At 35.2% G+C, this 15,816-nt stretch overlaps 3 protein-coding genes across 9 annotated transcripts in view; 2 read left to right on the forward strand and 1 right to left on the reverse strand.

The window, feature by feature from the left end:
• Positions 1–78: 78 nt before the first annotated feature.
• thoc5 (THO complex 5) lies at positions 79–15,185 on the forward strand. Of its 6 annotated transcripts, none has more exons than XM_043227820.1 (21): positions 79–161; positions 5,778–5,875; positions 6,190–6,252; positions 7,113–7,256; positions 7,331–7,444; positions 7,880–7,977; positions 8,313–8,459; positions 8,537–8,651; positions 9,082–9,214; positions 9,292–9,369; positions 9,453–9,496; positions 9,586–9,685; positions 10,823–10,931; positions 11,022–11,123; positions 11,991–12,087; positions 12,541–12,652; positions 12,753–12,856; positions 12,976–13,063; positions 14,333–14,448; positions 14,527–14,720; positions 14,962–15,185. In XM_043227820.1, exons 2-21 carry the CDS (start codon positions 5,780–5,782, stop codon positions 15,023–15,025), a joined length of 2,118 nt encoding a protein of 705 aa, XP_043083755.1. In that variant the 5' UTR covers positions 79–161; positions 5,778–5,779; the 3' UTR covers positions 15,026–15,185. The 6 variants fall into 6 exon arrangements, with proteins under 6 accessions (XP_043083755.1, XP_043083758.1, XP_043083753.1 ...); XM_043227818.1 differs by lacking the exon at positions 79–161 and adding an exon at positions 4,945–5,082; XM_043227819.1 differs by lacking the exon at positions 79–161 and adding an exon at positions 4,964–5,082 and having other exon boundaries at positions 5,756–5,875.
• Positions 1,004–4,613, reverse strand: zgc:158398 (uncharacterized protein LOC568894 homolog). The gene is made up of 7 exons (XM_043227919.1): positions 4,478–4,613; positions 3,979–4,162; positions 3,674–3,908; positions 2,489–2,633; positions 2,259–2,409; positions 1,542–1,676; positions 1,004–1,409 (listed from the first exon to the last, which is right to left on the reverse strand). Exons 2-7 carry the CDS (start codon positions 4,135–4,137, stop codon positions 1,389–1,391), a joined length of 846 nt encoding a protein of 281 aa, XP_043083854.1. The 5' UTR covers positions 4,138–4,162; positions 4,478–4,613; the 3' UTR covers positions 1,004–1,388.
• A 414-nt stretch (positions 15,186–15,599) lies between the features above and the next one.
• chid1 (chitinase domain containing 1) overlaps positions 15,600–15,816 on the forward strand; it is a 5,148-nt gene continuing 4,931 nt past the window's right edge. Inside the window, exon 1 of one of the 2 annotated variants that reach the window (XM_043227888.1) lies at positions 15,600–15,752. In XM_043227888.1, the coding sequence (XP_043083823.1) occupies positions 15,658–15,752 (95 nt within the window). In that variant the 5' untranslated portion in view covers positions 15,600–15,657. The remainder of the gene's footprint in view (positions 15,753–15,816) is intronic. The other variant, XM_043227889.1, reaches the window with a different exon arrangement.

The raw sequence follows: 15,816 nt of genomic DNA on the forward strand, positions 1-15,816 counted from the left end.
GGTCGAAACCGCCGTCGCTTAACGTAAAGCAGGAAGTAAGTTTGTTGGTTCGCGGAGGAATGTTGCGTGGAAAACGCGGGGAGGCAAAATCGTGTTAAAAGCACAACACGACTAATCGATAAGCTGACCTGCCGCAACTGGTTTTTAAAATCACGTAAAAGGTAATAATGATACGACAACACTTATGCAATATAAAACCACGAGGTCGGGATGAGTCAGAAAAGTCGATTTACTAATACATATAGTTTTGTGGTTTAAACTGTAGTTTGTAAGCGTGTTACTTCTGATGTAAAAAAAGCATGCTGACGATGAAAGCTGTATGTAATGGACGAATGGGACAAAATGTCTGCCGTCTCTTCTGAACATAAACGCTGTTGGGTCTCTTTAAACAAATGCCATTCACTGATTTCGAAGCGTTGTGACGGTTTTTATACTACTACTGAAACCGGGGAGAAATCAGGCCTGTTTGTGTGACTAAGCGCTGAAAGCGCGAAGAAAAAACGTGTTTAGGCAGCGGCCCGCACTTTTTAGCCAATAAGAAAACACGGGCTGCTTTTAAAACGCTCGGATTGGCTGATGTTTCTCTCGGGGCGGGGTTTAAAGAACGTGTCATCGATGGAATAGGGGTTGGATTTATTCATTAATATCAATATACGTGTATTACAATTATGTTTTGTAGAATAAAATTGGTAATCATAACATTTTAAGGTGTAATTGTAAATATTTACTAGGCCTAATCAAAAATGACTTTTTATTTAATGTAATACATTTCATATTTGGGTAATTCGTTAGCGTTAAAATGATTCAAGATTGTTGCCTTTCTTCAAATTAGCCTTGTTAACCTCAAGATCTATCTACCAATTCCTGGCCCGATGATTGACCGTTGTGATTAAAAGTGTTTTTTGTGAATTGTTGTCAAAAGGTAAGTGTGTTTTGTGTTTGAGTTGTACCAGAAAACTGAACACACCGCCACCGAATAACGTCCAGACACCTTTTACTTCGCTCAATGCCAAAATGGCACAACGGATTATTTTATTACATTTCGCTTTTAGAAAAAATAACATGTTGTAATATTCAAGATATCCGAGTCGCATCAAGACGAAGCTTTCAATCATCTAACTTACTCTTGGAGTATAGTTGCGTTATAACCGCCAGTCTCGGGTTATATTGTGATTGTTAACACTTGCATATCGCAGCACAGTGCTGCAATGAAATACATTCACTTTCTATTCCGATCTATTCCGAATGAACTGCATGCAGCTTGGATTCCTGGTTGCAATTTCTGAGCTGCGCATGGAAATAGCCCAAATGCTCATTTCTTTCAGTGGTCTTCCTCCGTTCTGATGTCAGTTCACGCTCAAAAAACGTGGATGTCCTGCAGATGCTTCTCATTGGCTCAGGAGCGATTCCTATAAAACATTTTAAAACACTGTGTAATAAAAGTCGAAACGCACCAATTCACGCAAACGCACGCATTCTCAAGAAATGCAAACGTGACGGTGTTATATACCAAGTACATTGGTAAGCTTTCATAGTACTACCTTCTGAAGGTCAAGGCCTTGGAAAGAACGTGGTGAACGTGAAGGAAAAGTCCCACAGAGAGTCACGAGGACGCAGATAACCAGAAGCGCGGCACTAGCCAGCATCAGGTGATGCATGCACAAGGCCTTTTCATCCTAGTCAAGCGACACAGAAGTGGAGAGGTTAGCTAGATGTCACTCAAACGATGATGGGCTGTTGCTGAGCTAAATTGCGATACTGCCATCTACTTTAGAGCTGCTTTAATTGGTTGCATAGTTGAATGAATCTTACAACATTAACGCTGTATTTTTCCCCGTTTATTAATGTCGATCTTTAATTGAGGTTCCTAAGGGGTACGGCAAAGTGTACGGTTCAGTGAAAGGTTCTTCAAAGAACCTGTTTTTTCTTAGCGTGAAAAACATTTGGTTCGAAAAACCCTTCTGAGCAGCGAAAAGGTTTTAAACTACTTTACTGGCAACCTTTAACACCCATGGGTTTGAAATATTCATACTTTGAAAAACAAAAACACCCCTTTTCAAAACTGTTCGCTGAAAGTTTCCAAAACGAATATTCTTTGGCATTGCTGTGAAAACCCTCGTTTGAAATCTCCCATTTTTGTGAAGGGCTCCTCGTGGAACATTTCCAACAAAACAGCTTTCTATGAGACGTCTATGAGACGTGTAGAATTCGAATGCCCATCTTTTATGGTATTACACATCTTTATGGTGCGCTTCTACCTTAGTGAGCAGGACTGTCAGGCGAGGATCTGGTGTGAAGTTCAGACTGAAGCAGTGCGGAGAGTTGTGCTTGTGTTCCTCTACAGCGGCGGCCCTGACAGGAGGAGCGCTCTTCTCCTTGCTCTCTGAGACTGGGCATTCTGGAGGCGACCTGAAATATCAGACCATTAGCTTGCAGGATGTTTATTTCTCTCGGAAACGGCTTGTGTGTGTGTGTATAAGGTTCTCACGGCGTTTGAGGGAAAACGTGGGTCAGGGCAGTGAAGTGAAGACAGGTCAGGGGTCGACTGCGCTGCGTCCCAGCGGGTGTTTGATTGTCGGTTATATCCGTGTGCAGGAGCAGAGATATATTGACCGATGCTTTCGCTGCAGCCCCTGTGAAAGATTATTACATTGACATTACATTGTAGAAAGCTACTTCAGGACACCAGCCAAAAGTACTTAATTCATGTTGCTTAATAAAATTTCATTCCTCCTCTCCATCACATATAATATATTACATATAGATATATAAAATAATAATAAATGTTATTTATTTCCGAAAAGTTAGATCCTTTCATTAAATTACAAAACAAGCATGCATATATATATATATATATATATATATATATATATATAATATAAATAAAAAGTAGTATATAAGTATAAAAATCTAAATGTGTTCTTGTTTTAGGAAGACTTTGAACTTTCCTGATCCACTACAAATGTTGACTACTTTACACATGCATAAACTTTTTACTGAAACACATTGGAAATAAGTAAAAATCTTGTTTTAGTAACTAACTGAAACAAGTTTTCATTTAAAGAAATTCACTTAGTACTTTAAAATAGGACAAAATGGAAATATATGAAAAATGTAAACGAAATGAAACTTAGAAATGTTGTCTTTTAACTAAAATAAGTAGAAACGCTAAAATTACTAACTGGAAATAAATAGAACCTAAACCTACAAGTGAAATGAATTAAACATAAATATTAATTTATATAGTTATTTTTATATATATATATATATATATATATATATATATATATATATATATATATATATATATATATATATATATATATATATAAATTAATATTTTAATTAATTAATATTTATGTTTAATTCATATATATAAATAACAACAACACTAGTTTGCCCAATATTTTTGTATTTTATCGATTTGTTTTTCTTTTTATTTATAATACCATTAATAAAAGCAAAACAAATATAAAAACACTAGTTAGCGCTATTCTTTTTCCATTCTGTTTTATAAAATCAAGCTAACTGAGACTTGTCATAGCGCTTGCGTATCGTTGCGTATTGACTTTGATTGCTTCCATTGTCCTCATTTGTATGTGTATGTGTAAAATAAGATATGAAATATGACTAAAAACTAATAATACATAATGCTAAAATAACACGCACAAACCTTTCATGCCCATCTGGCTGCCCAACATAGTGGCACTAATGGCCGTATTGTCTGGGACGTCCCCTATAAACGCCAGAGGCACCAGTAAGGACACATGGGCACTGCTCGTGGAAATATTCGTCTTATCTGAATGCTCCACCATTCGGGGAGAGTCTTCCTCCTTTGGGGCATTTGTGTCATTGAGATGTGTGCAGAACTTAAAACCAGCGATAGAACCCAGAACCCGGTTCCAGTCCTAGCAAACAGGCATGTGTGTCAGTCGAATACATAACCGCAAGAATCCTAGCGGTGCTCGTCATACTCACCACGCTTACGTCAGGGTTCTTGATGTTGTGATTCTGAGAGTAAAGTCCAATGCAGAGGAAAGTTATGGAGAGGATTAGCAGACTGAGGAAGAACACAACCACGGGAGGGTGTCGAGATACCTGATCTCTCAGGTTCGACACAGGCCTCCACTGACCCATAATGCACCAGGAGTAAAGACACCACCTGTGAAGATTGTTCAATTTTATATAAAAAAGTTAGGCAACAAAAAAAAAGTAGGATAAGGATATTATGGGATAGAGTCCCATATACAGTGTGTACTGTATACATTTTAGCATGCGCAGTGTGCATCTAGTTCTATCTAGGTTCTTCATGCACGTTCAAATTTGTGCATACCGCATACAGTAATAAAAATAGCATGTTATCGAGACCCTTTCTAAACCCATAGAGTATGAAGTTCGGTTTAATTCATGCCTTGACATAGATTGTACAATCATGATTTGATCGTATTATAAAGTTGAACCCTTTAACGTTACTTACCTTTAATCACGTTCATTTAATTAGCACTTAAAGACGTTTCAGGCACCAGGCTGAAATGTAGTTTGTTATGTAAACATTGACAGAATGCAACGCAAGCCACTTCCTCGCAGGTGGGTTTCCTTCAAGACAGTGTTAGTTTCAAAATAAAAGTCCGTCGGCGAAGACGCACACGTTAAGATGTTCTGTTTTAGTTAAATCAAGATAAACGCTGTGATCGATGAAATATATATTTACAATGCAATTTAAAACAAAACCGCATTGTCGCTCTATACTTTTGTCATACCTGTTACATTTGTGCAGCATTGTTATACAGGATAAAAATAGTCAAGTATTAATCAAATCAAACTGAATGAACTGCAAATTGGCTGTTTAAATTAAATATTAAATCTGGTTTCTGCTACAGATTTTATTTATTTTTTTAAATATGGTTTCAGGCGAACATTCATGTCGTTACGAGAGATCTTTTATTGTGTAAAACAAAAAGCGGAAGTGCTGTCTTTTGTTTCCTGCTGCAGTCTGCCGTGCTCACTCCTGCTGTTTGAATGAGACCTTCTAATGATTAAATTCACATTCAGATACATAAATTGGATAAAAGCTGTTGAAAGGTGATATTTTATGCTTTTATGTTTATCGTTGCGACTTGTTTACGCTTAACATGATGAGTATCTCGCGTTTAAATTCATCTAGCTTTACTTCACCGAGAAGCTAACCTGATAGCAGAGTTTACTGAACTGTAAATATATAATTTACTGAACTAATATTTAAATAAGAAACGTATAGTCTGTATTTTATATTTAAAACGCATTTGAATTCTTACTCAAGGCATATATGTGTTATTTATAGTATTGTTTATACGCTTGCAAATTAGTTATTAATATAATCTGGATTGCCTTTCATTTTCTGTATTTTCGTATTAAGACGTTTTAGTTTAGTTTTTCTATTAAGGTTTAAATTATATTAAATAATACAAATCTAACATATAAATATTCTGTGTTAAATTAGTAACTTGTGTATAAAATATTATGATATAAATCTTTTTTCAATATTGTTTTTATAACAACAGCATTTAACAAAAACATACCCGAAAAAACAAATTACAAATAACATAATGTGCAAAGGAAAAAGATAAAACATACAAAGAAGGAGAAGTCAAATCATTATGGCAGTAATATATAGCAGTTTGTTTTTCCCCAGGAGACTGGAGACTGTTACAATGAAAAAAAAAAATCATGAAGACAACTTACAAAACTGTTCTGTCACAATATAATTTAAATTCAGGGCGTGTGATTTCGCATTTCAGTGATGTCTTCCGACGCTGTGAAGAAGAGAAAGCCGAAGGTCATCCGAAATGAAGCAGGAACCCCAGAGACCAAGCGAGGCCGAGGAGAAGGCGATCAGGTGAGCGGCTCCGACCTGAAACGCATCGGGAAGCTAAAAGCGCTTGTTATAGTGCTATTTGCCATGTGATTGAAGCAGAGCAGTCCATTAACCCCCAATCATTCTTCTTTTCTAATAACTCTGATGTCTGCGTGCAGCTGAGCGCAGTCAGTTCACATGTCAAGTTCAGGAAGGTCAGGTTGAGGCAGGTGCAGGTACCATCCAGCATGTTCCACTCATTCAGGCTTCAGATGTCTTTCTTTCATGAGCTGTGTTCAGATGAGCTTCAGTGAGCAGATATGTGGATATGAGACTCATGTGGCATGTGTATGTAGGTCACGTATCCAGCCGGACCTCATCTTATCGGACAGAGGAAGCTGATTACAGCAAAAAATCAGGTTCCCGTGAGATCTCTCTCTCTCTCTCTCTCTCTCGCTCTCTCTCTCGCTCTTTCTTTCCCTCTCTCTCTTTCTTTCTCTCTCTGACAGCCGAGAGGTCCAAAATGAACACTTATCGCACAAGCACGTAGAATGGAAAAATTATATTCTGCTTGAAAGTTAAAAAGAATAATATTCATAAAAGTAATTTTAGGTATTCAGCCACCATATAAAAATGTTAATTGTTATAAAATTGAATTATATCATAATTGATGTTTTATTTTTTTTATATATATATATATATATATATATATATATATATATATATATATATATATATATATATATATATATATATGTGTGTGTGTGTATATATATAAATTATTTTTAATTTATATAAATATTTTATTATTTTATATATATATATATATATATATATATATATATATTTATTATATATATATATTATTATTATTATAATACTTTTATTATATTATAATAGTTTTATTATTGTATAATTCATATATATATATATATATATAATATATATATATATATATATATATATATATATATATATATATAACTAAAAAAATATTATACAAATATACTTGCCAAATCGCAATCTAATACTCCTGAGAGATTAGTACTTTAGGGTCGATTCAATTTAGGATGAAATTAAATCATAAATACAATTTTTGATTTTCTGCTCAGCTGTTAACACCTTTTTCTGTTGCACTTTTGGGCGAGGAGGGGCACATCTCACCGTTTTGTAGTCTCATACCATAAGAAAGTATTGGTATTGGGTTGTTAGCTCACAGCTGTTAGTCAGGGGGGTGTGTATGTGTGTTGTTCGGTCACTCAGTGTGTGTGTTCCTCAGGATGTCCGTGTGTATAATGAAGAGATGGAGTTGGAGGGCAGGGACCCACAGCAGGACTACATGCTGTATAAGGACACGTGTGCTGCTCTGGCCAAACTGATGGCAGAAATACAGGAGCTGAAATCCGGTGGCGCCAAAGTCGGAGTGAGTTTCACATTGCCACGTGTCTAAAAATGGATGTGAATGAATGAAGCTGAAATTTGCTTTATGCGTCCTAGAGCGTAGAGATCGAGGAGAGACGCAGACAGTGCAGTGCTCATTTCATCACCCTGAAGAAACTCAACCGCCTGGCGCACATGAGACTGAAGAAAGGCAGAGATCAGACACATGAGGTAAACGCACACTAATATTGTTCATATTCTAGTGTGCACGCTTTATAACGTACTACAGAAAGCAATATGCAATAATGAACATTTAACTCCGTACGCTTCATCGTTCTCCCATTTTTATTATTATGCTTGGCTTTTTTTTCTAGAAAATCTACATTTAATTTTAGTTTAGTAGAAAACCCATATTAGACTGCATGTGCAAATTACTGCTAGAAACTTTTACAAATGCTTTATTTAAATGATTTTTGAATGTTTACTTTTCTGATTATACTTAGATTTTTATATTGGCTTTATTTCAGGAAACAATTAAAACGGTTTTAAAACACTTGCAGATTTGTGTTCCTTGCCTTATGTACATGCAATGCCTAGTGCTTTGTAAAAAATTTTTACATGCTTGATAAATTACTGTTTTAACAAACAATGATCCTGTGTCTGCAGGCGAAGCAGCGAGTGGATGTTCTTCACTTGCAGCTGCAGAATCTGTTGTATGAGGTCATGCACCTGCAGAAAGAGATCAGCAAGTGTCTTGAGTTCAAGTGAGTTTTACAGTGCATTTCTAAGCCTTGAAATATTATAGAAATGGACAGTTCTAGAGTGAATATTTTTATAATGAAGCTCCACTTTAAATTTTTTTTAAAACTATTTAATATAATTTTTTGTATGCAATTATTTTTTTATTAATGCATTATATCATTTATTACAATTAAAAAATAATATATAAAATACGATATAAAAATAAGATAAATTATGAATTTATCTATCCATTTTGTTAATTGATTAGTTTATTTTAAAAAACAAAGAAAAACAACAGCAGCTTTGAGATGTTTAATCTTCTAGAATACCATTGCATTATTTTTGTTCTTTGTTTCAGGTCTCAGCATGAGGAGATCGAGTTGGTCAGTGAAAAGGAGTTTTTCCAGGAGGCTCCGGCCGAGATTTCCCGCCCTAACGTCACTCGTGATGACCACCACCAGCTCACGCTCGCCCGCCTGGACTGGGAACTGGAGCAGAGAAAGAGGTAACACGCGACCCTCCGTAAACCTAACACCTCTAAATCCTGAACAGCTGATAAGATGCAACTCTCCCTTGATGCAGGTTGGCGGAGCAGTATAAGATGTCTCTGGCTAGGAAGGAGAAGATCCAGAAAGCCATCGAGCAGAAGAGAGAATATCTCAGCAGCCTTCAACCTGGACTACAAAACATCATGCAGGTGAAATATACAATATACCACTAAAAAGAGTATTTACAATTTATATAATTCTAAATCTGATAATTAAATTAAAAAAAAAAAATATATATATATATATATATATATATATATATATATTTATTTATTTATTTATTTATTTATTTTTTAATTATTATTATAATTATTATACTTTAATTATAACGGCTCAGATTTAGATTTTAGTCTAGGACTAGGCTTTATTGTTACTTTAAGTATGTAAATAATAATAATTAAAATATTTTTTTATAAATTTTTTTTTTTAAATAAATACTGTTCTTTTGAACTTTCTATTTATTGATAAATCCTAAAACAAATGTTTCAACATCGTTTATAAGCAGTAAGGCGTCTTGAGCACCAAATCAGCATATCCTAATGATTTGAAGGATCTTTTTTGTCTCTGTCTTTTTCACAGGCGTCTCTTCCAGTGCAGGAGTATCTGTCGATGCCGTTCGAGCAGATGCAGAAGCAGGCAGAGGTCGCCCATCACCTGCCTCCTCCTCTGTATGTGCTGTTGGTCCAGGTGGCTGCGTACGGACAGGCTTGCGGTAAGACCCCCGTCTTCGCTCACAGCGGCTCTTCTGATGAATCCTGCTTTATGAGATCATGCTATAATGCGTTTCAGACAAAACCCTGACTGTGAGCATCAGCGGAGACGTGGACGAGGCCAAAGCTCTCTCCAGACCGCCGGAGGACTCCCAAGGTACCTCTGAGTGTCCGCTTTATGAGTCGGAGGTGTGTGTGTGTGATCGGTGTGGTCTCTTACGTTTCATGTTTACGTCTCAGATGATGAAAGCGATTCAGACGCTGAAGAAGAGCAACAGAACACGGTCAGACTCGAGTTTCATCTCCTTCTCCAGTTCATTTGTCTTGTAGTTTCTGGGCTAATGTGCTAATTTTCTGATTGCTCTCTGTTCAGAAACGCCGGCGGGCGACTGTAGGCGTTCAGCTGGATGACAAACGGAAAGAGATGCTGAGACGCCACCCTCTCTCGCTCTGCGTGGACCTAAAGTGTAAAGGTGTGTAAAAAAAAAAAGTAATGATTTGAAATTTGAATTAGTGCTGTCAAACGATTAATTGCATCCAAAATAAGTACTTTTTCCCATAATATTTGTAGGTGCACTCTGTGTGTGTGTTTGTGTGTTTGTGTTTGTGTGTGTGTGTGTGTATATATCAGTGGTTCCCCACCTTTTTTAACTCACAGCCCACACAACCAAACACATATGTTTCCGAGGCCCACTGCAAAAAAATTTAATTGAACCTGTTATTTGTGTCGGGTTAGTAACTGAGTACTCAGAAGCATGACTTTTAACTGTCTTTATTGAATAAATGGGTAAACGCATAGTAACAGTTTATTATTATTTTTTGTTATTTAATTATGATATTTAATTATTACTACACATTTTTACGTACATTAGCAATATTATTATTTCTATTGATAATAACTGGCGGCCCCCTGCAATACCGTTGCGGCCCACTGGGCCAATATTTATATTTATATATTTATTTTAAATAAATATAAATATTTGTATATTTATACATACTGTGTGTACTCTATTTATATTTATATTATATATATATATATATATATATATATATATATATATATATATATATGTATATAATATATATCTATATATTAATTATAGTATTAGAGTACACAGTATGTATTTTCAAAATATTTGCATGAATATTTATACATTTTATATTCATATTTTTATTTTATATAGATGTGTTTAATGTCTAGTGCTGCCAAATGATTAATCATGATTATTTGCATGCAAAATAAGTTTTGTTTACATAGTATACATATTATATTAGTATATTTGTATATATAAATACACACACAGTATGTTTTAAAAATATTAATTTGTGTATATAGATGCATAACAATTACACACGCATATATTATGTAAACAAAACTTTTATCTTTGACTGCTCTAATTATAATTTATAATATTAATATAAATTATATTTATATATATATATTACTGTTAAATAATAATAAAATAATAGTAATAATAATAAAATATAATTTATTCCTGTAATGTAAAGCATAATTTTTTTTGCATCATTTTTCCAGTAATTAGCTACTTTTTTCTAAAACAAAAAAACGACAGAACTTTTTAACAGTGCTAATGGTATCATCTCTTCAGACAGCAGCGTCCTGCATTTGTTCTTCTATTATCTCATGAATCTCAACATTCTGACTGTGAAGACTAAAGTTTCCACCACTACGGATCTGTCAGGAGCCGTCAGCGCCGGGTGAGTAAAGCAACACCCCGATCAAACCTGCTTCAGCTTACACGCTCTGCATAGTTGTGTGTTTTCTAACACCATTAACTCATGTCACAGAGAGCTGCTGAACTCGGAAAGTCTGCTGAACTGTCTTTACGCGTCTGATCACGGCAAAGAGACACCCAACCCTGCCAACCGCTACCAGTTTGATAAAGTCGGGTAAGGCCAGCCTCTCCTGTTAATATTAGCATTCATATCAATCGAGATTAAGTATTAATACTGACACAAGAAGAAGAAATTAACTAAGTGATATTAGGCGACAGATTTGGTGCTTATATATATTTTCAAATCATTTATTTAATTTTTTTTACTTGGTAAGCATTATGTAAAATGTATATGCTAGATTTATATTAGCACTACCAAATGAATATCAATTGCATCTATTCTATGTGTGTGTGTGTGTGTATACACATACATACACATTTATATATATATGTGTGTGTGTGTGTGTGTATGTATATATATATATATATATATATATATATATATATATATATATATATATATATATATATATATATATATATATATATATATATATATATATATATATATACACAATGTATTTATATTCACAGAATTTATATAATATATAAATTACATTTAATATATAAAAAAATTCTTTAACATATACATGCGTGTGTGTTTACACATAATTGCATAATTATGTATATATAGTCATACACGGCACACATTATGTACACAAAAACCTTTATTTTAGATGTGATTAATTGCACTTAATTGTTGGACAGCACTAATAATAATATAGTATCATGCTATATAATGCTAATCTATTTAAAAAAATGTGACATTATACAAGCACTAAATCCATGTCTAAATTATATTTAGTTATTTCTTATATTATACTGAGTAGTAATACTGAAAAAATAATACTAATATACAGTGTGTGTGTGTGTGTGTGTGTGTATATAATATAATGTGTGTATATATAATGTATGTATGTGTGTGTGTATATGGCTTTTGATATGGCATAAAAAATAAAATAAATTGTACATTTCTGTGCAGAATCACTACGTTTGAGGATTATGTATCAGATCTGGGACATCCGTTTGTTTGGGTGCAGAAGTTGGGTGGCCTGCAGTTCTCGTCTGATAGTGCTCAGGTGTGTATCATTTCAGAGATTTTGTAGTTTACGTCTTGCTTAAAAATCACAAAAACAGCTTAAATTCACACAGTCGTGGCATTAAATATTGCATGCACTCTAAAAATCATATATCCCGCTCAATTTTGGTTTCTAGCTTAAATATTGCAGCATCCTTATACTTAAGATGCAAATTCTGGTCTTATTTGAATCATAAACACTTTTTTTTTATCAAGTTCTTAAAATGAGATTTTGCTTCATAATACATCTTGATTTAAGAGTTTCACTTTATTTCAGCGTGATCAGGATGTTTTTTTTCTTCCCTATTTTTAGTGGAACTAAATTAAAGTGCTAAGGATCTGTTGAAAGGTGGTGTTCCTCATTGTATAGATTCCTAGATGCTCAAATGTAGGAGTCATCTAGAATGTACCTTGATGAAAATAAACCTTGCTGACGTCCGTGTGCTTGTTTCAGTCGGAGCTGTCGGGCAGCGCTCTGAGCGCCAGTCACATGGAGAGGACCATGAAGCTCCTGCGAGGAAGACTTCAGGCCCGTCTGGCCCTACACAAACAGTTCAGCTCGCTGGGTAGGACACCGTCCCATGCTCAGGCTGTTTATCTTGTGGTATGTGCGTTCGTTTGAACCGTTGCGCTGATGAATGTCGCCGCACGTTTGTTCTGTTCCAGAGCACAGCATCATCCCCGTCTCCAGCGAGTGCCAGCATCTGTTTCCTGCTAAAGTGGTTTCCGGTCTCACGCGCTGGACCATGATGAGCTACCAGGAGTTCACTGTACGTTTCGTCCAGTCTGGAGGTTTAGATTTGTCTCGCTGGCGTCGCGGTCAAGCCTAGAGCATGTGTGGTTTCTTGAGTGAAAATCGGTGGCTCAGAGTTGGTTTCTTGTTGGGCAGGAGCTGGGCTTCGTGCAGCATGTGTTGAAGGCCGGTCTGGTGCGAGAGACCGATCTGTTCTTCATGGCGATCGTGGAGAGAGGAACAGGTAGGATCATTGTGTCTGACTCTTCACCGTCGATGTTCGTTTTGAAGTTTTAGCTTACTGTGGCCTAAAATCAAGGACTAGGAAGAGTCTGGCTGACATGTAAAGTGGTCCGAATCCATAATATCTCATTTTCTTGCTACTTAGCCCAAAGTGTTGAGCATATTTCAGAGCTGTGTTTTTATTGTTAAACTTGTGCGAAACTAAAACTATAACTACAATCATTCAAATTATTCAAACTTGTTAACTGAAATAAAACAACTAAAAAAATGTATAAAGACCATAATTGTTATAAATAAAATTAATAAAAACAAAACTATAAAAATGGGAAACTAATAGAATTATTTTAGCTAGTAAAATTTAAATATAAAATACTAACAAAAAATTGTTTAAAAAATAATTAACTAACAGAAAAATTAAAAATAATAGTTTATATCTAAAAGTGATAGTATATCAGTGATACTAAAATAATACTGTTGTATTGCAGACTAAATGTAAATTTACCAAACGCATAACAAAATTACAAAAACTTTCAAATTTAAAATTAAAACAGCAAATATAAAAATACCAAAAACCTATAGTGGTATATTAATTGTATTAAAATAAGTCAGCTAAATGAATGTACAATACATTTTAATAAATTAAAATGAAAAAATTGTTTTAAAATTACTAAAGCTGCAGCTGATATAAAAATTAAAGCTAAATATAAAATAAATAAAGTTATTTATGGGATTACTTGCATATTATTTCATTATTGTATATAATTATCATTTGTTTTACTGTTTTTATTGTATTTATATTTTTGATTTTAAGTTGTATATGCATGTATATGCATACTGTATAAAATAAATAAAAATAACAAAAGCGCATAAAATGATTAAACTTTAAAATGAAATTAATAATTTGGCAGCACTAATTAAATAAAATTGATCACATCCAGAATAAGTTTGTTTACTTAACATATGGGTGATATGCTGTTTATATTTATGTGTATATATAAATAAACACGCAAGCATATTTCAGAAAAAAAGTGTTGTTTGTTTAATATTTATTTATATATAATGACACGCATGTAAATCCCTTCAAGACCTATGTTTATATGTACATAATAAATATACACATTACACGCACATTTTACTGTAATGTGAGCTAAAACTTTTATTTTAGATGCCATTAATAGTTAGCCTATTGCATAAACATAAGCATTTCAGAGAATTAATGAGACGAACATGATAAAAAGCACAGTCGTGGAAATGTCTGCTTGTGTCTCAGCTCGTCTGCTGGCTGCTGTGGTGGTGAACCCGCGTTACCCCGAGGTCATGCCGCTCTTCTCTCTCTCTCTGCACTGGAAAGGAGAGCGCAGCGGACGCGCCGACGATAACCTGCGGGTAAGAGCGCGCGCAGAGCTGCTGAGGTGTTCGGTCTGAGATTTGTTTTCTGAGCGGTTTGGTTTGTCGTGTGACCAGGCGATGGAGAGCGAGGTGAACGTGTTCCGGACCGAGCTGCAGGGGCCACGCCCGGGTCTCCAGCTCCTGACCAATCAGATCCAGCGCTTGTGCGTCTGTCTGGATGTGTACCTGGAGACGGAGAGCCAAGTGTGTGACGGCTCCGAGGGACCAAAGGAGTTTCCCAGGGAGAAGATGTGCTTGCGTACCGCCAGGTAACACGCTAGACCTGCTGCAGATACACTCAGGAGCTGTATTTTTGAGAGAAACGTGCATAATTCGTCAAATTTAAAACGAAATGCACGCAACCAGTAGCGCGAGAATATTTGTAGCGATAGCCAAAAATATGCTGCATGGGTTAAAATGGTAAAAAAAAAAATTACTAACTGTAAATGAAAACGTTAGAATAATTTCCATGTTTTTCTGGTGGTGTTCATGAACATGTCTTTCTCTCAGGGGTCCCAGTCGTCTGAAGCCCTTTAAGTACAATCATCCCCAGGGCTTCTTCAGTCACCGCTGAATCAGGATCACGGGGCGAGCGAGGCTGTTTTAGTGTTCGCTGGGCCCAAAAGCCCTCTCTCTCATGTTTTTTATGATCTACCTTTTATCTCTGTTTTTCTTCTGTGTTCCTCTGTTTGCTCATATAATGTGAATTAGAAAATAAACACTGATTTTCTTTAGGAAATGTTCTCCGCTGTTTGATTTTAACTTAATTGTTATTGTATATAATTATTGTATAGATTTGTTTTACTGTTTTATTGTATTTATATTTATTTGATTATTTAGTTATAATTATACACATTTATATGCATATAAATACACTGTGTGTGTGTGCATTCCCTCACTCAATTTTATATACATACATTTACATGCTTTATAGGTGCCATGCATTTGGTCATTTTAATAGAAGCAATACAAAATTATTTGTTCAGCTTTATCGTAAACAATTTAAGCCCGAGGCACACAGTGCGATTTTCAGCTGTCTTTTCCCAGACAAAAGACTGGCACCGTGAAACAATCGTGGAGGTTTCTGATTCGCCACGATTGTTTGAGGATGCCAGTCTTTCTTCCGAGACAGCCGAAAAATCGTGAGCGTGTCTCGGGCCTCAGAGACTCTTATTTTGAAAACGGCCCGGGGTCACGTGACGGTAAATGCACGCAAGTCTGTCAAACCAGTGTGTCCACATCATCTCTGCGGAAGACCATGAACGTTTATATCGCAGAGTAGCGCATTTGACACGCATCGGGTGAGTGCTTAGGTTTCCCGCAGGGGGTGAAATCTACATCTTTTGATTTTTGATTTTACCCTTT

Source organism: Puntigrus tetrazona, chromosome 25 (genome assembly GCF_018831695.1).
Source record: "Puntigrus tetrazona isolate hp1 chromosome 25, ASM1883169v1, whole genome shotgun sequence".
In the NCBI taxonomy this organism is placed as follows: domain Eukaryota; kingdom Metazoa; phylum Chordata; class Actinopteri; order Cypriniformes; family Cyprinidae; genus Puntigrus; species Puntigrus tetrazona.

What these genes read in the sequence shown, in the direction of transcription:
- zgc:158398 (XM_043227919.1), bottom strand. Translation starts at nt 4,137, where the DNA reads ATGGGTCAGTGGAGGCCTGTGTCGAACCTGAGAGATCAGGTATCTCGA. An exon ending in AGAACCCTGACGTAAGCGTG is followed by an intron (nt 3,909 to 3,978) that starts GTGAGTATGACG and finishes CCTGTTTGCTAG; the next exon opens with GACTGGAACCGGGTTCTGGG. An exon ending in TGACAGTCCTGCTCACTAAG is followed by an intron (nt 1,677 to 2,258) that starts GTAGAAGCGCAC and finishes TCGCTTGACTAG; the next exon opens with GATGAAAAGGCCTTGTGCAT.
- thoc5 (XM_043227820.1), top strand. Translation starts at nt 5,780, where the DNA reads ATGTCTTCCGACGCTGTGAAGAAGAGAAAGCCGAAGGTCATCCGAAAT. An exon ending in AAGAAGAGCAACAGAACACG is followed by an intron (nt 9,497 to 9,585) that starts GTCAGACTCGAG and finishes CTCTCTGTTCAG; the next exon opens with AAACGCCGGCGGGCGACTGT. An exon ending in CGTGGACCTAAAGTGTAAAG is followed by an intron (nt 9,686 to 10,822) that starts GTGTGTAAAAAA and finishes TCATCTCTTCAG; the next exon opens with ACAGCAGCGTCCTGCATTTG.